The 23742-nt window shown below is 41.2% G+C and overlaps 1 protein-coding gene across 4 annotated transcripts in view; it reads right to left on the bottom strand.

Annotated features, from left to right (window-relative positions):
- SATB2 (SATB homeobox 2) overlaps positions 1–23742 on the bottom strand; it is a 163957-nt gene that overhangs the window by 14407 nt on the left and 125808 nt on the right. For all 4 annotated transcript variants that reach the window (XM_065562051.1, XM_065562053.1, XM_065562050.1 and 1 more), the window contains one exon: positions 16571–16768. In XM_065562051.1, coding sequence (XP_065418123.1) covers positions 16571–16768 — 198 coding nt within the window. The remainder of the gene's footprint in view (positions 1–16570; positions 16769–23742) is intronic.

Genomic DNA, 23742 nt, shown 5'->3' on the forward strand with positions numbered 1-23742 from the left:
TAGCGTCTGTGCTGACCCACCCTCAGACACAGAGAGAGGGAGCTGCAATAGTCGAGTCTGAAGGTGAGAAATGCTTGGATTGCTGGAGCCAGAACCTCCTTCAAGAGGAAGAATCAATGTTTCCTGCCTAGCTGGAGGTGGGCGATGGCATTTGGGGGCACTACTGTACTTAGAGTCCTTCCATCTGAATTTGGTTAGGGTGCGGTTCAAGTTTTTGGCAAAGACTTGGGTTGGTTCTTATTTTATCCAAAGCAATTCGCCCATCCCTAATTGAAAGCTGGCAAAACCATTATATTGAATAACAGAGCCACTTTTTCAGACAAAGTCATCCAAAAATGTATCTAAACTTTTGACATATTTTTGGTACTTTCTGTATCTCAAAAAGTTACCACTCCATGCATTTTCTTCTTTATTCCAAACATCATAAAGGATTTGCCTGTAGCCTGCGGGAGATCTTTCCTGCCAAATTCCAGCCCAGAGCAAAGTTTAAGGTCAAGTTATAAACCCCATAACTATGGTGGCACAAATGGCGCCACTATAATCATGCAGTTTTCCAGCTACTTAGATTAAGAAGAGGGTTTTGAATTATTTAAAGGGAGGATATGTTTGGATTAGACATTTTATTCTGGCAGGTAATTATTTGTCCCATCAAACTGTTTTAGTCCTCACACATGGCTATTTGGGGTTCCAAGAATATCCAACTGTTCTGTTAATTTTTACAATAGGGGCACTCAGAAGTCAGAAGAACCTGCCTGTTATGGTTAGTGAAAATAGTAGATTTGTGCTGATAAAACACTATTCAGCATGTTTTTTGCTTTCTAGACGTAACCACCAATGCACTTAATAACAGGACTTGAGCAAACTGTACTGTGTGAATCAAACACATAAAAGTATAAATATTCCTTTTTTTAGAACGCACGTCTTAAACACCGCATTATAATCAACTGCCATGGTAAAAGGCAAAATAACCAGCATTACCACACACACAACTGGCATAATACGCTTTATTATACCCTTAGCTTAAAATTGGGTAAATAAAGTCAAATGATCAAAGTGCTGAGTTCTCCAGGGACTATGAGACAGAAGACAGTAGATTTTGGGGAATTATAACAAAGATCCTTTGTCTTTGCGTTTCACTCTTGAAAAGGTATGGAAGTCTTGAAAACACTGGACGATTATCTGATTTTGCTAGTCTTGTTTCAATTGCCATTTTTCACTGGACGCTAATTATGACCAGTACTAGTTTTCCTATAGTAGATGACGGATGTTGTAAATTGCAAGCTGTAAGGAAAGGTTTCCTACATTGTTTGCACTTGTGCAATACTGGCAGAACAGATGTTTTCTGTTCAGAAAACTAGGCAAAAATGCAATTGAAAAATAAAATGCACTTCATTCTTTTTTATTAAAAAACGGAAACAATTCAGTGTAGATGTGGATGGCTGATGCAAAGGCAGGGAAAGTATTCAAAGGCAGTGTAAGTACAACGACAACAGTCTTGTGGTTCAAGCAGTAAACTGGGACTCATGAAATTTTGATTCACTTCCCAGATCTCCCAAAGACTTCCCTGGGTAAGTCACTTAGTCTGTGGGCTTCTGTTCCCAACCTATAAAATGGAACTACTAATTCCTTCAAACAGGAATTAATTCAGGGAAGGCCTGTGTCATGCAGCAGGTCAGACTAGATTATCACAAGGCTCCCTTCTGACCTCATAATCTAAGAAATTACTAGTGGTTTGAACAAGCGACTGGGAGTCGTGACTTCTGAGTTCTAGTCCAGCTCTATCTCTGACTCGTTTGGAGGAGACGACTGACCATTCTGTGCCCCAGTTTACTTACTACATGTGATCTTACCTACATTACAGGGATACAGTGAGGCTTAAAGGAGGTTTGCAGAGATCCCTGTAAGAGGAGCCTTAGATTTGCACTATAAGTGCAAGATCCTTTATTTACATCATTTTGTACCACCAAGAAATGGAAGTTTATAGCAAGCAGATCTAGTCTTCCATTGTGCTACCCCTATAACTCCTGTTGGCATGTATAAGGGCTGTGTGCCTGCACAAATGGAAGAACTGACCCAAAAAAATAAAGCAATGTAGTTTATAAAAGGAACTTAATATATACGTCTTCCATGTGGGAGTCCTTCAGTCCATGCAGCACTGATAATCAGTTTGCTGAGAAGTACTAATGAAACTAGGAAGTTACTTAAAACATCTTCAGACCAGCAACTTCTCAGAGTTAAACTCATATATGTTGCTGTTACTTGCCCAAGGGCAAAGCATGCATCTTGGAACCTGTACACTGGATCTATGGCATTTCACCATGATTTTGTTCCATCTCCCACTAAAATTAGTTAAAGCATAAATCAAAACTACTATAATCAGTTGCTCCAGGAAAGGGGTCATCTTCTTCCATTATTTCCCCTTACCCCTCCTATAAGCCTGAAACCAGGAAATGTACAACCTTGTTCTACTTTAGGCAACCCATGCATTTATAGGCAGCACCCAAGAGAGCCCTTCTATAGAGAGATATGGGTCCTAACTTTGATCTCACTTACACCAGGGTAAATCAGGAGTAACTCCTCTTAAGTCAGTGGTGTTTCACTAGTGTAAAGCCAGTGTGAGAACAAAATCCAGCCTCTAGAGTGGCATCAAGAGGTTTTCTCTAAGCAAATGGGCAAAGAAGCCAGCCAAAGGAATAAATCAAAACCAAGGGAAAATTAGGGTTTAAAACAATAGTGCTCCTTTCAGCAAAGGAAAAGCTTGAAGTGCATGATAAGTGGCTAAAGACATAATCACAGCAAGATCTAGAGACAAAAAAAGTCTCTTGACTGAATGAAATGTAAATTAACCTGGCCCTGCTACAAAAGCTTCCAGGGGAGACTAGAGTAGTCATTGTCATGAAGAGACCCAAACCAGGACTGCAGCCGTTCACTTACAAGCGATCTCACATGAGAAACACACACTTTGGAAGTCAAAAGTTGGAGAAAAAAACATTGCAGAGTTTCCAACCGAGTTTTCCATGCAGCCTTCCTCCCCAAATGAGCAGATGGTTTACAGTTCGTCAGGGTCAGAAAATGCCCTTGTGGCTTGCTTCCTGCCTGCCTGCCTTTGTAGCTTATCTAGATCTTATCAAGATACACAGTCGAAAAAAATTAGAGAAGCTAAGTACAGAAATTAGAGAATACAAACCAAGACCCGTTTTGCACTTGTAAAGACCAGCACACACATCAGTGTTCAATGCTCACCTGTAAAACATATGGAGTATGATTCTGAGAGGTGCTGAGTGACCTTTTATTGAAATCATTGGGAGCTGTTGTACTTAGCACCTAGGAAAGGCAGGCCAATTATTTTTAATATACTCGTGTACAGAGGTACCAGAACAATGCCTAATTTATGTAATGTGCTTTGAAGAAATCCGACCCTGGTTAGACTCTGTTTTCTTTAACTCTCTTGACCCCAGACAGCTACTTTACCTTGCTTATCAACTAAATGAAAGGCCGAATTCTGTAGTCCTTACTCCTTATTAACTCATGAAACGCTTCCACTGAAGTCAATGGGAGTTTTGCCTGAGTAAGGAATGCAGGATCTAGCCCAAAGCCCCTTAATGACCAATCTTGTAATAACAGAACCTTTTTCACATCTGCAATACCCGGCTACAGAAGAGTGCACTCAAAAGGGTCCCAAGTGTGCAAAACATTGTTCAAAAAACTTCAGGTGAAAGAAAATTATTAGTATAGTTCCAATGCCCCATATTGGAGCAATGCAAAAAACCAAGCCAATGTAAGAAAAAGGATCATGAGATTAAAATCTGAAAACCATATTGGTTCTTCTAGTTCTAAAGTAAAGACAGTACTTCCTACAGGAAATCTCTGAGGTCAACCAGCAATTAACTGAAAGGTTCTGATTGAATATGCTATTGACTGCTCTCACATCAGACAGCTTCCTGTTTATTATACCTTATGGGCTGTCTAGGTGCCAAGACATTAAACTGTCAATAATCTATTAATACTGAACTACTCTCTCCCGTCTCCTCCCCGCCCACCCATGCAAATGCTCTCAGGCTAAGGAACTGTCCTAAAAATATGCACATTTTCAAACTGTAATGAAAATTAGTTCTTTAGGGTATTTCTTTATTTTGTTCCGGCTTAAATGTACAGCAATGATCATAAACAATATGATATACAGTCTATAGCTACAAAGAAAAATGTATTAAAAAAAAATCACAGACATGACTGGGACCATATCCTGAAATCTGGCTTTCCTTTCCCAGCCATCTTAAACAGTCTAAGTTAAATTTAATTAACAATTTACAGTGAGGAGACAGAAGTTATTTAAAAAGAGGCCTACAGGTCCTTAACATTCAGTGTCTGGGAAACAGTTGTATGTAAAAAAAAGTTTTAATGAATTTAATAGAGAAAAGCACTTTAATTAAATGCTGTCAGAGAGAGTTGTATTAATGACTGCACACACAGGAATTTAAAGCAAGCCGAGTATATTTAGCAAATAGGAACTGGGCTTTCGAAGGCTGGAACTATTTATGTTTCCGCAGTTGCAATGCATCTAGAAGAGCGCAGTGCCAAGTGAAACCAGTTATGTTATTAGATATGATTTTATTTATTATGGATTATTAAAATTTCAAATGCCACAGGGAAAACATTTATTTCACTTCCAAAATGAAACAACAGAAATATTTCCTGCTTCTTCAGTACGAGGAAAATAGGCGAGGAAGTAAATAATAAATAGTAATAATAACTTAGCACTTAACTAGTGAAGGGCTGTCCATACACATCTTTTAAGGGATGCATTAAATCTTGGAATTTGAGCATGTCAGCTTCTTTCTTATACAATTGGATAGATTCACAGTTCTTCTAACTGTAGTATCTCATAATGCAAAGGAGGTAGAGTAACTAATTCATACCCTTTTACAGCCATATTAACAAAGTAGATTTTTGTAATATGTTGAATATCTGAAAGCCCAAAGCTGTAGCAAATAGGTACCAGGTTTTCCTGAAAGCGTGAAGGCAACGAGGCTGCCATATTTTTCTACATCTGAAACAAGGTCAGGAAGGTTGAAATTTTCAAACCTAAGTAGGAGATTTAGCCACCCAGCTCCCAATAAAATCAATGACAGCTGTGGCTAAAGCACCTATTTAAGTTAGTTCAATTTCAGACTACTTCTGCAGAATGCCCCCCAGTGTGGATGAAATTTGGGGCATGGATGAAGGAGTTTTGTCTTCTCCTACTAGCCCCTTAAATGCTGGATGCAAGAGAAAAACATAATATGGGCACGGCTTGATTAAGCAGACGCACAAGAAAAAGCAGAGACCCAATGCAGAAAACAGAGACAGACACAACCAGAAACCCCAATGGGTGTCAAAATGATTTTCTACCATGTTGGTACAAAGGTAATCATCAAAGATACGCTCCTGGGGTTATTTGCAATAAACCACTGGAAACTGGGAGTTATCTTTTGGTCTTAACTATGTCTATGAAACCCAAACAAATGTGATGATTTTCTACATTTTTCTTGCCAAATGAGTGCGTGCATGTGTGTGTGGGGGGGGTTTCTGTTTTCCCAGAAATGACAAGTGATTTTGGGTACTCACATTTTTGGGTGCCCAACCCAAGATACCTTGTAGAGGTTTGGGGTTTTTTTCGGAAGGTGGGTGTGCAGCTTTTCCTGACAGTCAGGAGGTGTCTCAAAACCCCAAAACTTAGGCACTCCAAACCGATACTCACTTCCAAAAATGTAGGCCACATAATATTTACACACACACACACACACACACACACACACACACACACACAGGCCACATTATATGTATACGCACACACCACAAGCTTATAATTCAAAACATGAGGAAGAGGGGGGAAAGCATTTGAAAAGAGGCAGAAACTGGGCACCTACTTCCTTTCAGGATGATAAGAATGATCAGAAATGGAGACTTTCAGCTTTCTAAATAAATTAACTAATTATTTTTAAAGTCTTTTATTAATGTCATGTGTTTGATCTGGGTTTATAATGTAGCCTTTGTTGTTCTGCAGCTAGGGATCTAGCAGGCAGCTTCACTCTCCCGTTTGTACTAAGATATTTTGGAATATTCTTTGAAATACTGTAAGTGTAGATGAATGTGAGAAAAAAAAATATGTGCTACTTACTTCTATAGGTAGTCTATGTAAGAATTGTGTATGTAAAAAAAAAAGTTCCCATTTTGATATGTACATATACAAAAACAAGCTATACAAACACATTGCATACACAAGCAGAAAGTCTCCCCCTGCAATGTGTGTATATTTGTGTATGAGCCATTATCAAGGAAATAGGAGCCTTAAACAATGGAGAGGAAGAATGACCCAGTGGTTACAGCACCAGCCTGGGACTCTGGAAACCTAGGTTTAATTCTCTGCTGCATCACAGACTTCCTATGTGATCTTGATCATCTCTCTGTGCCTCAGTTCCCCATCTGCAAAATTGGGATGATAGCACTTCCCTACCTCGCCGGGGTGCTGTGAAGAGAAATACTGTGAAATGCTCAGAGACTGGATACCCAGCATTAGACAGATACTCATACAAGAGTGAGGCTTCTGTGGCTGCATGAGGAAGAGGCTGGGGCAAAGCTGCGGTTGTTACCAGAGGGCAGGGCAGCCAGACATCTGACCACACTTCAGAACTTCTGCTAACCAGCAGCTGGCTGATGAAGTTCAATATGGACCTGCCTCAATCAGATGGGATCTGTTTCGTAACAGTAGAGGTGATGGGTGTCCTTTTTTTCTCTAACCCGATGTCTATAATTTCCTTGCCCACACTAATTTGCATATCTTTACATTGCAGAAGAGGCCAGCTGCACTGGGATTGGCAAAGGGAGCCTTACTCTCAAGAGGGGTCCCCACTTGAAAGGTCAGGTTAATAAGGCCAGTGTCCTGGAAGTATCCACCACACGGATCTGCCTGGCTCTAAAGTCAGCTATTTGCTAACTTCTGGGAGAGGGTAAGAGAGACCACTTAGGGAACACTAATAGGAAATGAAAAAGAGATTTTTTTTAAACTTCTACTAGAATTTTAGGAGTTTAAGTAGGGCAGCAGGTCCAACAGCTCTTCATCCTCACACTTGTGTCTTGTCCTGCTGTGTAAGTTCACAAGTTAAGAGTGAACTTAATGGTCACGCTTGTGGCCACGTTCACACATCCTCCAACCACTGCATCATTCAGAATAAAGTGACCATCTGAGTTTATGGGAGCCCCAGGCCTGGGAAAAAGAGGGTTAAAGGTAGTTCAGGTGGAAGCGTATTGGCCAAGTTGCGTAAGGGCGGGGCCTATGGCTGAGATGGTGCAGTGTAGAACAGACATGAACTGAGCAGAGCAGTTTTCAGGGAACATGCTGTTCAGACCAGTGCTGTCAATCACTTGTCTCTCTGAGTATTAAATTAATCTACAAACAGGTTTTAATTCTGCTTATTTTGCTCGTATCCTGTATATCGTTTAACAGCATACCCATGAAGACCAGGTGATATAAAATAGGATATTGACCTCCCCGCTTCCTCCCCTGCTTACAAGTACCACCTCAATTCACCTACACCGGCCCCCGTTCTCCTACACTGACGTGCAACGGACTGAAAACTCCCACCCACCAGCTGCCATAAAGCTGGCTTTACAATTTGAGTAGATCAATTAGAAATCTAAAGGTACAAGGTCCTTTGGCTAGGTAAGCACCGCTTCTAGGGAGACCACTTGGAAGAGACAGAAGTTGCAACCTCAGAAATGACAAAACTATCCAGCCTCGTTGCTCTCCCCCTTCTAGGGTTAAATAAAATGAATTAATTTCAGAACTAAGGCAGTTTCCCTTTAATTGCAAGTGTGCTTTTACTATCATTATAAGGGGAGCTGCAGACTTCAACTTAATAAAAATCAGCAGCACTTTTCAGCCACATTAGATATCCACACTAAACAGAAACAGCTGAGAAGGCGCAGTAGGTAGGTTTGGCTAGAACAGTAAAAACTCAGTGGCTTTCCACTGCAATTGTAATAACTATCAATCATAGGAAATTCTATCGGATACCTCAGAGTCTAATATAAGGGGCTCATTGTCTGTTATGTGTTGCTTGTTGGCTTTGTCAAAATGCATGCAAGCCTCGCTGGGGCAATGTTTCTGAGCTACCGTAGACTGTCAGAAAAATGTTCTAATGGTGCTCATCAAAAGGTGAAGTGGTCAAACATTCATTAAGATGTAAAACCACAGTGCACAGCCACAATTCTTTTCTGAGTAGGGAGGTTGTGATTCCTGAAGAGTTGAGTAACAGAGCTGCATAAGAACTCCAGAGAGAACGCAGTAAAGAAACAACAGTACTATTAGAGGGCTCCAAGCTTTCCAACCAGCCTTTTTACACATACAGACACACACACACACACGTCGCTTTCCACATCAACAAGGCCAAAACATCTAAAGCAGTCACCCCGTTTTCAGGGCAAACAGTTTTACATGCCATGGTGCCCAAAAACATAGATTTGGGTGTTTCAGGAGCAGGGATTTTTGCTGCACTGCTGCCTCTTGCCACAAGGGGCCATTGTGCAGAACGGGCAGCAGACATGCCCAGTCTCTGGAAAACTTGAGTCCAAACCTCACTGGCTTTTGCCAGAATATTTTTGAAACTTCTGTGCCGCTGAGACGGATCCCAAGAGAGTTATTGTACACAGAGTGTACAGTCTGGGGGATACATGGCCGGCTCCCTCTCGCCACAACATGGCACTTAGCCAGAATGGAAAGAAGCCAAGACGATGGTGCAATCTCCCACTCTCGCACTGCAGCAGCAGCCCTTCTAAAGCAGCTAGGTGTTGCCGATATGGGAAAAGCAGCAGTTATTTTGTTCTGTATTCACTTTGATGGAGGATTTGGTTTCATGCCAGGAGGAAGAAATGAACCAATTTCTCCAAGACACCACACACGCTGGGGCAGTGGGAACAAAGAGGGACTCAGTAGTGGATGGGGACACACACAGGGGGATGCTACAGGACAGAGAAAACCCTATCCCTCCCCAACTGCCAGGGGAGAAACAAACATATGACTTTTTCTGATTTTAACTGTATCATTTTAATACTGCAGTGATACAAACTTGTCTTTATTTACCATATAGTTTGACATTTTTCAAAGTGTTTTTCAACTTTTTAGGTTTAAGGGGCAATACAGAAATGGAAGACAGCGCGTGCGCGCGCACACACTCTCTCTCTCTCTCTCTGTCTGTCTCTCCAGGTACCATTCAGTGATTAGATACTCTGTTTCCAAACCTGACAGATTAAGATTTGACACACATTTTTCCCCATAGCTCAAGGTCAAACAGCACATAAATAGACCAAGTACTCAACATTAGTGTGCCAGCTCAAATAAAGGTTCTAAGCTTTCTGAGACTGGTTCAAATACAGCTACACTGCAGATACAGTATAACCTGCTCAAGTACACCCAGGCTTGTAGAGCCTGTTTTATCTGTCTGGCCTCATTCCCATTTTGAGCAAGGATGGACAGGGATTAGAGGGGGATGTTTCTGGTATGTTTTGGGGAGCTATGATGTAGGAAGAGACTGAAGCGAACACAGGAATCATGCAGAAGAGTGGAGTAGAACTGGAGTGCGACACAAAATGTCTGGGGAAATTCATATGCACAAGTCGCCCAAAAAGTTAGTTTGGGATGGGAAAGTGGCTTTTGTCTAAGTTGTCAATTATGTGAAGACCCCTGCCCTTCCCAGATCCATCTGTGGACAAAATGAGTGTGCACATCATGGTGCAGCGTACTCTACATGCTCTTTTCCTTGAAGGAACAATATTGCCATGGTTTTCCTCCTACTTACTGTTGGCTAAGAGTTACTAATTAGTATTATTTTTGGAGTAATTTTACATCGGGTTACCTCTTTTTCTTCTAATCTGCTTATCGTGTGTATTGATTGACCTGTGTATTCTAGTGTTAGTGTCATTTCAAATCCGTTATTTCATTAGGCTGCATTATTGTGGTGCTCATTCCCTTCTTTATTATTTTTATAAAGAGAATATGAAATTAGAGTTTCAGGGATTGCCACCTCGCCTGCCTTGACCCACTTTTACAGGTGACTCATGTTCTGATGTTTTATAGTCCATTGTAATTTCTACAGCATTTGTCCTGTGGCATCTCCCACAAAATGGTAGAATGATCTCCTTTATTTTTGTGATGCATTTTCCCTGGGTCTTTAAAAGGACACTGTGATGTTTTCAGTGCTCCAAACAACAGACCAATACAAAAAGACCTTCCTGAAGGACAGCTTTCCACTATACCTTGTTTTATTTACTAATATTCCCCCAAGATGTATGATCTGAACTATTATAAATTGCCAGATTTGTCTAAATCAAAGCTCCCAGAGAAGAAAAGAGATATCCTTAGACAAAATAATTTAACAAAAGTAGCAGTGTATCAGGAAGCACGTGACATACATTCCTGTTTCTTCTTTAAAGTCATCGTTTGACTACACTTAAATCAATATGTTGCTATGAGCTTGAGCAGATCTGTCTGACAGCTTATACAAAAAATGAAATGCAAGGCTGCCTTGCTCTTTGAATAGCAGGTGCTTTGCTGCAGCACTGGCCCATTACTCTAGAGAACTAGCTTATCCATCCTGACACCCTAGAGACAACAGCTTGATTCATCAGTCTCCCAACTGAGTCAGGTTTCTCTGCCCCAGCAATTAACAATGAATTAGCCCTATATTAAAGCACCAGCCAAGGAGGTTGCTCTCTGGAATGGTCACCTTGGGGGAGGGCAGAAAGGAGAGAAATGTCAATTACTGTGTCCCAGTACTGAACCCCCCAAATTTCAGCATCTCTCGTCACTTGTTAGCTTGAATGTTATGGAAAGGTAGCTGTGTGTGCTTCTATAGGGCAGAGATTAGCCTAGGACCCATGGTTTCAAAGGCTTCAAAGGATCTAAGTGAAAGATGGGGCTGGAGGAATAATCCCCCTCAACCCAGAGGCATAGCAAGCAGAACACCTAGGCAGCCACTACATGGCCCTGATCATTGCAATGACCAGTCACAAAAATGGTCACTATGCATGTAATTTATTCAGTAGATCTATGTAGTTATGGTCTTCCTGGCCTTTTCCATGAACTCTATGCTGCCAGAGAATGCAGCCATACCACAAGGCTCCATGGGGCCTAGGGTTTATCGGCTCTTTGGTATAAAAATGCTTCCTACTACATCAAGCTTGTTAGTGAAAATTTCTTCGGCAGTAAATTCCACCCTTGAACAGTTCACTCGAGGAATAGGAAAGCACTCCATTAAATGCCTTAATATATAGGTGTCAGGGAGAATCCAATGGAAGAGAGAAAACGAGGAATAAAACAAAGTTATACACTAATAGCATGCAGAATAGAAATGTCAACTGTCTCCTTGATGGTCAGGGACTGCTGCAGCCTCCCCAAAGGAGCTAATGCATCTAACTGTGGCAATAATCTTTTTAAACTATCAAGAGCCAAATTCTCCTCCCAGTTACTCTGCTGTAGAGCTGGAGTAACACAATCCAGTGGATTTAAATTGATACTGCAGAGCAGAAGTCAGCCACCAGTGATCACTGGCTGTAGGGGAGTTTCAAAAATCCCTGAACTGTAGGGGAGTTTCAAAATTATGAACTCAACATGTAAATGAGACAGAACCCAGTGCAAAGGAACCTTCACAGTCTCCAATTTACTCCAAGTAGCCAAGTAACTGTATTTAAAGGGCTGCTTTTTCAAAAACTTCTCTGTTTATTGACTTCTGACCCGATTTCTGTCCCCTAGCGGGGTTGCTCTGCCTAGGGGCACAAACTCCATGAAGAGGAACTTCACCCTATTTAATCACAGGGGGTATAGTTTGCCCTCACCCTGCTATCTCAAGAAAGCAGCAGAGGGATCAATTCAGAAGCCACAGATGCTGGGGGATCTGCTGGAAGCCAGAAGGCATGAAGGTCCTATTACTGAGTGGAAAGGAAATGCTGGCCAATGACAGGAGGCATTTCTTCCTCAGGCTTCTTTTAGTTTGGGAAGCAAGGGGCCAACCCCAATCTCAAACTCCGATTGCCATGTGGCAATGCTATTGCTAGAACAATTGCACCGTATCTCAATTCTTGAATATGAATGACTGCCACACAGCAAAACCTTTTTTTCTTTCTTTCTTTTTTTTAAAAAAGAAAATGGAAGAAAAATGAAACAAACTAGAGAGAGGCAAGAATGACTACCCACCGCCTTCCTTTGGGAGCCTTGTAAGCACTTAAGGTTTTTATCATTTTGCATGTCTTACATTTACAACGCTGTCACTTGTTCTGGCCTTTAACAACCATCACCTTGGCGTCAAGGCTGAGTGGTAACAACATACATTTACATAGCACCTTTCACCCCGAAGACCTGCAAAGCAGAGTAATTCTGTGGCAGTAGATATAGGATTGTTTCATCCACTGTTAAAATGCAGCCAGAATTGAAATGTAGCAGGCATTCTGCACCAGAAACTGCTTCCAGGAGGAAGTGAGACTACTTTTCCAACTGACACCAGAGAGGGAATTTTAGATAGGCAGAATGTAATTACTCCAGCTGGAGTCTGGCCAGGATTCCTGGGCCTAAGACCCCTACCCTTCTGTAAAGTGTCACAGAATTTCCAATGACTGCAAGTGTGAGGACCTCAGCTTTACATCTCGGATACGAGCCGTCACTGATTCTTCAAAGCTAATTGCTTATGAACGACCCACACAGCAAAGACAAAATCAAACCTTGCTGTTGAAAATAACTTCAGTCGCAGAGACTGAAAATATGATTTAAAATAAACCGAAAAATCACTCTGTCCAGAGTTTCTTTTGACACTGGGGGACAGGTGGAGGTCTGTGTTTTGTACTGGTAGCATGCCATTCAAAAAACAACTGGGAATTTTGGATGGGCAAACAAAATCCTTTAAAATGCAGCACCCCCAAAACACAAACCTAATGTATCAACCATATCCCAGAGTCTCCAGAGTTTTGCTATATGCAGTTGCCAGCTGGTTCCATTTATTTTTCTTCATTTTTCATATTTTGACTAATAAATAATTAATCCATGGCTTTATAACTTGCTGACAATACAAACGCATCGTATTGCAATGCAGTGTAACATGTCACTCAGATGAGACACCGTGCACTATGCAAAAAAAGTGATGTGCAGAAGAGTTTTGAAAGTAGGCTAAATTATCAAGGTCACTAGTTAAAGCTAGAGCCAACTCAGGGAAAAATTATCTTGAACTGTCCCTTTCAGGTCCTTAAATCTGGTGTTAGTTCCAGGGCTGGGTTTTTCCAATTATAACAGTTTCCTTTGTGTGTCTAACACAGTTAAGAGCTACACAAAGTTGGTAGCCTTCGGCACAACTGGGGGTTTTTTTGGTTTTTTTTTTTTTAAAGAGAGAATACTCTGCTAAATACAAATTCATCTAGCTTTGCTGAGTATTGTTATTTATACAGTGCCAGAAGTGAACTTGGTCCTTTACAAATATGTAAGAAGACAGTTCATTGCCTCAGATAGTTTACAATCTGAGAGGAATGGGGTGCCAATGAACCCTGGCCCCCTGATGCTGGGCATTTAGGGGACTTTCTGCGAATGTGAGATTGGAGAACTTGAATCCTGGTTGGTGAAAATTTTTCCCTTTTGTTCTTATCTATATTTTGAAGAGAGGAAGATGGAAGCTGGGTATAGGTTTTAAGGAGAAAGTCAAAAGTTTAAAAGCTATATGTGGCTGGATAGGGCAAAAACTGACCAGGGAGAAGTGAAGTTGTTTGGAAAGAAAGGGGGCAGAATTCAAAGGCGAGAGAATGAACTTAGAGGGGGAACAGTCTCAGAACTGCCTGCAGAGGTGCTCAAAAGCACAGGAACAGGAATGGAAGTAGAGAACGCGGACTGAGCGGAGAGGCGGGGGATTAGAGTGATGAACAAAGCAGTTTTAGAAAAGAGCAGAGAATCTAGTAACAGAACAGAGGGTAAAGCTGAAAGTAGAAACCATGAAGCTGAAAGACAGGAGCAAAGTCAGGGAAAGGAACATCAGAAAAACGAGAGTATTTAATAGACTGGAAATCAGAAAAGGAATTACAAGGTGGACTTGAATGAATGATGAACTCTTAATAATCAGCAGTCAGAGAGGAAATTCAGAGATAAAAAATCAGTAAGCTCTTCGCTGATGACTAGACCAAGAAAGTGACCAAGATGGTGTGCAGGAAATCAAGCAAAAGAAGTAAATGAGATGACTCGAGAGGCAGCAGAATCAGAAAAATTGAAGTGGAAATTCAAGTTGCCCAGGATAAAAAGTAACAGACTGGGCTGAGAAGAAGAAAGAGCAAACCATCAACATCAGGTGAAATGGGGGAAGGGGAGGCTGCAACAATAGACTATTCCACTTCGAAGGAGATGAAGTGAAGAGCTGGATGGAGTGGACTTCAATGGGGGCAAAGGAACAGCAAATGAAGGGCTGAAACTCACCAGAGGTTGAAAAGTTTTGGTTGCCAAAACCACCTCCTCCCTTTCACATACACCCATGACCTGGTGGTTAACTTGGACTCTGCCTGGTTCCCTCACATTCAGGCTAGGCCAAAGCTTGTCACTTCTTTCTCCACAATTTCTAAGATGTGATCCTTCCTTTTGGTACAATCCGTAAGAATTCTCAGCCAAGCTCCAGCTTGGCCACTGTATCCTCCTCCTCTCTGGTTCACCTGAACATTCACGTTGCCCTCCTCTAATCCACACAAAAGGCAGGTGCCAAGATCATCTTCCTAGCCTGTTGATCTATACAACATCACCTACTCTTTCAGTCTTCCCATTGGATCTCCTTGCATCAAGTCCAAGCCTCTTCTCATCAGCTTCAGGGTTTTTGGCAAATCTCACCCTCCCTACTTAACTGCTTCTTGTCATCCCTTTTATCCTACTTCTCCAATAATACTAGCTTTGAATGGCCATTGTCCACTACCCCCCAAAAGCTGACTCAAAACTAATCTGTAAGGCCTCTCTTCGTTTGATGACCTCCTCAAGACTTACTTCTGCTTTGATCCCCAAAAGAAAGAAGGCTAGATCGTGAGGTGATGTGGAGAAATGATCATTATTCTTTAAAAAAAAAAAAGGCAAAAAAACTTTCAACATGATTTGGAGTCATCAAGCTGTGCACATAGGTAGCCTCTATGATTCTTTCTACTGTTCCTCCCGCCACCAACAACCTACACTCCCTCCTAGAATTTTAGCCTCATTTGCGACATCATATCTTAAATCAGATTTAAGATCACTGGGGTGGGAGGGAGTGTTATTTTTCCTGTTTTTTTTTTTAAATAAAACAGCACCTAGTACAATGGTCCCTGATACTCACTGGTCCTGCTTGGCTTTGGACACGACTGCAATACAAATAATACCTCCCTCCCCCAATGTTGGCTCATACCATAAGATAGTAAAGCACTGGTTTGAATTTACCTGTGGTAATGGTGCGCATGAGGAGTGCAGGGTGGGAAAGTACTCTACAATTCTTTCCAGTTCTCATTTCCCATTAGTCCTGATCTACTACATGTTGCTGTCTCAGTTCTGAGCCTCTCTTGACAGCCAGATGACTCTTGGTTTTGTGATGTGTATAAATATCTGCTACTCATTTTCATTTATGTTTTGAAGCAAGGACCTCAGAGATGAAAGTCTGGTAGTATTTCACTCAGCCCGCTTCTTTTTCTGTGCATGTGTGCATCTATTTACCAGTAGAACATCTCATTTCACTGAGAACAACTGAGACAAGGCTAATATAAAATTGCAAAGAACCAAAATCTAGGGCATGAGTCAAGAATGGAGCCTACAAACATGCAGATATCACTGAGGAGGGTTCTGAAATGAAGTTCTGCTTTCAAGGAAATGTTCACTCTGCTCAGAACACATCACGTTTCAGCGAACACACATGTAGCAGATATTTCCAAAGCAGAGCTTCTCCAAATATTTTACCTTTTAGACCACTTCACACGGGACACACCCACTCATGGACCACCTCTCCTCCCAATACCCCCTATTTTCTGTGGTATTATCTGTCTCTTTCTAATGATGGATGCTACTGCATTTTTGGATAGTGGAGCATAATTTGAGAATCCCTGTCAGAAGCTGTGAGAACTTTGTGGGCTGAGCGCATCTACTCAAGTTCCCGGTCCACTTTCCAGCCACACACACACACACACACACACACACACACACACACACACACACACACACACACACACACACACACACACACACATATATGCCCACACTCTATGAGAAATTTGTTTTCAATTTCTGGAGGAACATACTTTGGATTATAACTCAGAGCCATAATACTAAATCACAAAAATGTGGATTAGGTAGGCCCCCAAATACCACCAGCTCTTCTTCCTATTGAGTCTTACCCTCACTTATTTCCAGTGTAAGTAGTTTGTTTTGACCTCTTCTTTGGTAACCTAACAAACACACACATACACACACTCAACCTGCAAGCCCCATGGAAGCTGGAACCAGTTGCTCTTTTCTACCTCGGACAGCTGTTGCAACACAAAGAACCACTGAAAGGGAGGTTAGTGCTCTGACCTGCACAGGCTCAGGAGTGAGCTGGACAACATGCTGCATGCGCTCGCTGTGGTGATGCCTGGACTCTTCCTCATAGATCACATCCCTCTCGTGCTGGGGAAGGTTCAGGAAGCGGCGGATGGTGCAGAGGTTTTCCCAGAGGGTGCGGTTTTCTGGGCTTGGGTTCTCTTTCCAGCGGAGCAGCTCACACAGCCATCCCTGCACCAAAAGGGTTAGAGTAGTTAACTTGACAAGCACTGATGAAGTAGATGTGAAATGAACCTCAGCTATATTGCAGGCTTTGCTGATGCACTGTCTCAAGTTCTGCTGCCTTGATCTGACATGGAAGCCCCTCTGATTTCCACAGATTTAACTGGGTTTAACTATGGCAAACCAGTGTTGCAATAAATCAGTGGTTCTCAACGTTTTCCAGACCACAACACCCTCCCACTTAGCAATAGACAGCAAGGGGAGTGGTGTCCTGGTCTGGAAAACGTTGAGAACCACTGATTTATTGCAATACAGCAAGGGGAGGGTGGTTGTGGCCCCTGATATCTGCTAGTGACCAACTCAGAAGTTCTGTCCCCACATAATAAATGAAAACTTTTGATAAAAAATACCAACAAGTAAAAACCCTTTGATTAGCTCTTCTTACGTAACATCCATGCCTCCAATTTAAATCCCAAAATAAAACTTGACCAGGTGTAAATAATCAAATGCCTGTTTTATAAAGGAAGATTAAGCCTTATGGAAAAATCCTATCAAATTTAATAAGAATGAGACAAATAGGGCTCTGTAGGAATTACTCTAAAAATCTGTGGACAATGATATCTGTTGAAGAGATTTCTAAACCAACCCATAGAGTGTAATACTGGATAATGATATCCCTGCTATATACTTCTATAGGTTAGCTTGAAATTCTATAGAAAAGTTAGCACTCTGTTAAATACTATAGGACTTCTCCATAAGGGCCAAGAAGCAAAGGTTTCCAGAGAGTGAAAAGTGTGCACTCCAAGAAAGGAGCTGGTTGTAAAACATAAAGAATACTACAGGGCAAAACGACAAGGCCTATTAATGGCATTCACACACCTGGCCCCGTGTGTGCACTGAGCATGGCTGTCTGTGACCTTGGGCCCCGCGCAGGTTAACTATAACTGCACCTGCAAGGGTCTGAAAGTTGGCTCAGTTCACACCTGCAGGCAGATGTCTCCTACTTAGCACTGAGGATACGATTTCTTTCTTGTGCCTGCGCAAGAGAAGATGCAATGCAAATGATGGAGTATATGAAAATAATGCCGAGGATGCTGTCAACACGGCTTACTGACTCTTGTCAAAATATTTTACCTCGTAGCTTTATAACCTAATCATTTCCAAGCTACAACTCGGCATTTAGACACCATTTTGACAGGCACCTTAAAATACCTAAAAGATAGACAACTAGATCGATGTTAAATGCAGAGAACAGGAAGTAGCCCAGGTTGCATATTTCCAAGCTGTAACCAAAGAAAACTTAATAGGCAGGTTCATTAAAGGCCCATACAGTCCTTCCTAAAAAAGGAAAGATTTCTATATAACAACTTGTAAGCCAGTGATGACTCCTAATGTGCATTATAAACCCCCCATATAATATCATAAGTGTTGTTTGTCTAACTCTCCACTGTGTCTTCTGCCTTCACCCCCCCTCCCCAAAAAAAGGAAGATTTGATTATCTCCGCTGCATCAGCCAAGACAGCAACACCAGCTGTTCTCATTGTGCAGCCTCTTCCTCACGGCCTACATGTTAATAACCTGATCATTCCATTTTCTCCTTCAACTGCCGGCTGCAGCACAGCGAAGAGACAAAAACCCAGGCCCATCTGCAGCAGCTGTAGGCACTGAACTGTGAAGCCACTGGGGATTTATAAACTAATCTGTAACACAACACTGCCTTGTTTTTACAAGTGAGAGGCCACATTTGTGCAGACCTGATCTTTTCTTGCAATAAACTGGGGGGTGGGGGGGGGAGGAGAGATGAAAACAAGATCTCTAATCATTTGCTTTAAAAAATATATATAAGTATTTTACTTGGTATTTAGCTAAGCTCAGAGTCAGGTGATAGCTGAATTTCTAATACAGTTCCCCTCCATCCAAAATAATACCCAAAACTTTGTGTCTTAAAAAAGAAAAAAAAATCTTCCAGACCCACAGTATTTTCTCAGGGGTTTCTTTGTACAAAGGAAACAATTTTTGAAATGGAAAATAAACCATCTGTGGAAAAAATAAGCTCCTATTTCTCCATCCTTTTTACTGATCTGAATAAGTCTCCAACTGGACTCTTTCAAATGTTTCAAGCAGGTATGTTTAACATCTCCCGAGGGATACTGTAGCATGAAGACCAATCATTAAACAGAAAATAAAAACAAAAACCTACATCTGTTAAAAGACAGAGTTCTGAGAGATACAGACCTTAAGGACGAGAACACCTGCTGTTCTGATGGAGGCAGGAGTTGCATTGTGGGAAGCCCCAATTTGAAATGAGACAGGTGACAGCTGAGTGGTACCATCGCCACGGATGAAACTTGGAATGTCTAGCACAACATTCATTGCCGCATTTTGATTTATAGGCACTGTTATAATCTGCGCTCATTACATCACTTAGAACAATGCTACAGGCCTCATTATGGACTGCGTGCTCTCTGCCATTAGTCTTTAAGAAGTATAGGGCTCAATTTGCTCAGCAACATGCGAGGTCCTGACCTTGGAGCTATTAGGGAGAGGATTAGACTGCAGTGTGACCATGTGTGCAGACATGAGCAAACCAAATTAATTTCTGGCAAAGGGAGGCACCAGGCAAAGACCCTGTCCTTAGGACACCTGAGAACTTCTCAATTCCCCAATGGAGATACGCTAATGGCGTGTTTAAGGGAGCCCAGTTCGGAAGGTAAAGCACATTCATGGTATTTAGAGGAATATTAATCCAGTTTCCCACAAAGTATTTGCTTGGCTGATCAGATTAAGGGATGTAGCCTTCAACAGCACCCCCCCACCACAGCAGGCCCCAAGAAATCTGTGATACTTCACAGCCTCAGACATATTGCACCATGTGTACCCAGCTGCTACAATAATTAGCTTATGAATGTATCAGCTGGTTCTGTGATTTTTATAAATAATAACTAACCTACAGAGCAGAAAGATTTTCATGAGCCTAATATTAGCAAGAAATTGCAAGGTGCTCCTAACTCTGAATTGTCATTGTGCTAAATGCCCTGTTTACGCTCATGTTTTATACTACTGGATTTCCCTCTGATGCCATTTATAAATATTTATTTTGCATCAGCAATGGCAATTTATTTGTGTCAGCTTTCTTCACAACAGTCATTATTTCTTTCCCCCTCCCCTTCACCCTCTATTGCATTTGTACACTTATCTACATCAAAACTATTCTTTCACCCGCTCTTCTTCTACCCCTCTATCTATTTATTCAAGCATTCATTCACTCGCCTATCTATTTGGGATTATCTATCCATCTACAGGATCTGTTATTAGGTAGTAGCATGGCTAATATATCAGAAAACACTAAGTCATTACCACACACACACACACACACACACACACACACACACACACACACTCACCCCTTTATAATTGCAAGTAAACCCTCTCTAGGTAAAGATGAGGAGTCTGCACTGGGGTTTTGGATTTCTTTCATTTGAACAATCTTAGCGTGCCATCCAAGGAAGTTTTGCAGTACCAGGCAAAAAGAAAAAAAAAAGTGTAAATGTCAAATAAAACAGTGACAGATGACAGTATTCTCTATTGAATAGCACCGTTTCTTCGTGCATGTTCAATGAGAACTCATGAATTATTAATAAACAAATCTCCTTTTTCTGTTAAAAATCTCAAATTGGGCGTTTGGTGGGTTTCGCTGTTGTTTTGGGGGGGGTTGTGGTGGTTGTGTAGTTCTGTGTATGTTACATGGAGCTTTCCGGGAGAATTATTTTCATTTAAGAAATGCTGATACAGGCATTCACAGAGATACAGCAGTTCATGCTGATTTTCATCTGTGGTTTGATTTATTGGGGGGGGGGGGGGACAAAAGATTAGAAAAACCAAAAGGGAGATTCTACCCTGTCCTCATTTACCTAACTCACCCAGAATGTCTGAGCTACTTTTCAGTGTGCTTACAAGTGAAGCCAGCTTAAACGAACCTACTGAAAGACTGAAAAATTACACACTCTTCACAGAGATTTCTCATCCCCGAGCTCCTGATGCTGCTGCCCATGCACATGTTGAGTGGTGCTCTACTATGCAAGCAGACCCCTGGATTTCAACGGTGTTACCAAGAGAGTTAGCTACTAGTCAAGGTGAATAAGGATGGCAGAATCTGGCCTTTAATGTCTGCTTCTGAAGTTCTTAAACAGGGCAATGACTTCCATTAAAAATAAGAGGAGGAAAAACACCACAATTAAAGGATGCTCTTGGCTCTATGTTCAGGCACACCCAGTACTTGTGGTTACCAGGGAATTCTGCTAATAACTTCCTTACTTTCACCCCAAAACCTGAACTTGCATTTAGAGCTCTGCCCAATTTATCTTATTAAAAGGAAGTGTAGAGAAGAGCTGGCCTCTATTTTTGCTGTTGTTCCAATCAGAAAGGATGAAGATTTTTTAGGCATTTTATTAGATAAAACAAATAATATCATGCTAATGTCCTATTTTTACTCTCTCTCTCTCCTAATCAAATACATTTCCCATAGCAAAACAAAAAAAAAACTGCAGGAGGCCAGCCTTTCCTACTGTGTTTTTATGCTATTAAAGGAACAGCCCACTTGCTACACTAAAGCATTTAGGCTTGGTGCACTCGGAATCCCCTCGAGGGATGGGTTAGTTGGTTCAACAAATGTAAACCCTATTCACTGTCACTTATCATTGATCCCTTTTTAGCAGTTTGACCCTTTTACTTTTGTAATACTTAACATAGCATGGGGGAGGGAGGAGGAGGTTAAGCAAAATGGAAGCCAGGGGTATCAGAGGCAGATAAGACTAGGTTTAAAAAGCTTTAAGAGGGTGCACACAAAGACCCCCATGTTCTATGCAGGCAGAGCCCCACTTGTAGTCAATATAAGAGCTAAGAAAGCTTAGGGGAAAAGTCCAGACTTAGACATATTGGTCTTGAAGCCAGTGGCTACATTCATAGAAGTACGTCTGCTGATGTCCACAATAGAAACAGGCAGCCGGCTGCCCAGCGTAACTTATTTAGACACAGCATAGATGCATGCACAGGATACGGACATGCTTTCAGCACTGATAAGGCCTTATTGCAGGCATGTAATTAAACTGATTCTGTGCGTGTGTTCAGTTTTAAAAAAAATAATAATTTTAGAATTTTCTACACTGACATTTTCCAGGGATTCCTATGAGTGCATGAGTAGGCAAATGAAGAGTTTTTAGTGAGAGTGATTCAAGATTCCTCTCAAAATAAATGTAAAAGGCCATTTCCTCACCCACATCATCAGTGCAGAAAATGTCAACATATGTGACAAAAAAAAAGCAACATTTGATGTGTGTCTTGAAAGATTTTTTTTTTTTTAAGTTACGCTATTAGCCACAGAAAGATCACTTTCTAAAGGGAATCGCATGAAGTCCCTGGATCAAACTTTCAGAAGCGCAGAAAGCATTCTTCTCTTCTTGGCTGGGACTCTTCTGCAGTGCGAAATGAGCCAGATAATATTCAGCTCTTGTTCCTTAGTCGCCAAACTCTCTTTCCATGAATCCAATAAGTGTCTATTAAAATAAATAAACCCCCTAATGATTCGAGATAACCTAATCAAGAAAGCTGAAATGGATAAAAGACTAACTAGAATGGAGAGTTCTGTCATGGGCTTCAATGAATTCTTGATGAGGAGGTCAACTGAACCTTAAAAGCTTTACACAGCGCATTTTGTTACAGTTCAAGGTTAATCATTTTATACCTTGAATTTTACTAACGAAAACTGATCAGTATTTTTCCTTCTTCCAAAATTTCAGACTAAACACTAAACCATTGGCTTTATATAGTAACTTCAAATCCTGGCATATTCCTAGATTAATAGAAATGAAGTTTTTTGCAGTTCCTGGTACTATATTCCTGAATAAAAGGGACATTGAAAGATTTTGTGTATTTAGGTTCCCAGAGTTCAAAAGAGCACAACACCGAGGATATCTCCTGTAGGAGAGTAAGGCTAGTCAGTGGTTAAGACAATGGACTGGAACTCATATGATTTGGATTCCCAACTTTATCAGAGATTTTTTGAGTGACTTTGGGCAAATCAGTTAATCTGTGCACCTCAGTTGTAATATCGGGATAATATTTCCCTACCTCACAGAGTTGTTGTGAGGATAAATTCATTATGTCTGTGAGGTACTCAGTTACTATGTGTAATGGGGACCATATAAATGTCTAAACAGATTGTAGAGAAGATTGTAGAGAAGACACTGGTGTCTAAGGGCTTATCTATACTTAGGGCTAAATCGGCACTGCTGCGATTGACGCAGTAGTGTAGATTTAGCAGGTCTAGTGAAGACCTGCTAAGTCGATGGAAGAGCACTCTCCCATCGATGTCTGTAGGCCACCTCCCTGAGAGCATCTTCCATCGACACTGTGCAGTGTAGACACCACTGTAAGTCAATCTAAGTTACAGTAACTGAGGTAGTGTAACTTAGGTCCATTTACAGCTTTAGTGTAGACCAGCCCTAAAGGTACACAGAGAATTTAAGATCACTGGCTCAGGGACTTATCTTTTTATGTTTGCCATGTGACCTTAGGGTACTGTAAAAGAGTAATACCAAACTATGAATCAAATGGGTGTGCATCAGACACAGATTCATAAGCACCATAAAGGTTCTCTGGAACTACAGTGATGGGGACTATATATATATGGTATTATGTGTGTATATATATATATATATATACACACACACACACACACATGTATACACACACACACACAATGTAGTAATTTCCTTGCATTTCGTCTCAACGTCACTAGCATAGTTTTTTGTACTTAATTTCCCTGGGTTTTATTTATGTTTTTAAAACAGTATAAGAATATAAACATATCGGGCCTGATTCTGCTCTTAGCTACACTGGTGTAAGTCAGAGATGCTCAGCTTCGTTACTCCTGTTTACACAGGTGTGAGTGAAAGCAGGTACTGGCCTCTCATACGTCAGAAAAT

The sequence above is a fragment of the Chrysemys picta genome, chromosome 11, assembly GCF_011386835.1.
Source record: "Chrysemys picta bellii isolate R12L10 chromosome 11, ASM1138683v2, whole genome shotgun sequence".
NCBI classification, from domain to species: Eukaryota; Metazoa; Chordata; order Testudines; family Emydidae; genus Chrysemys; species Chrysemys picta.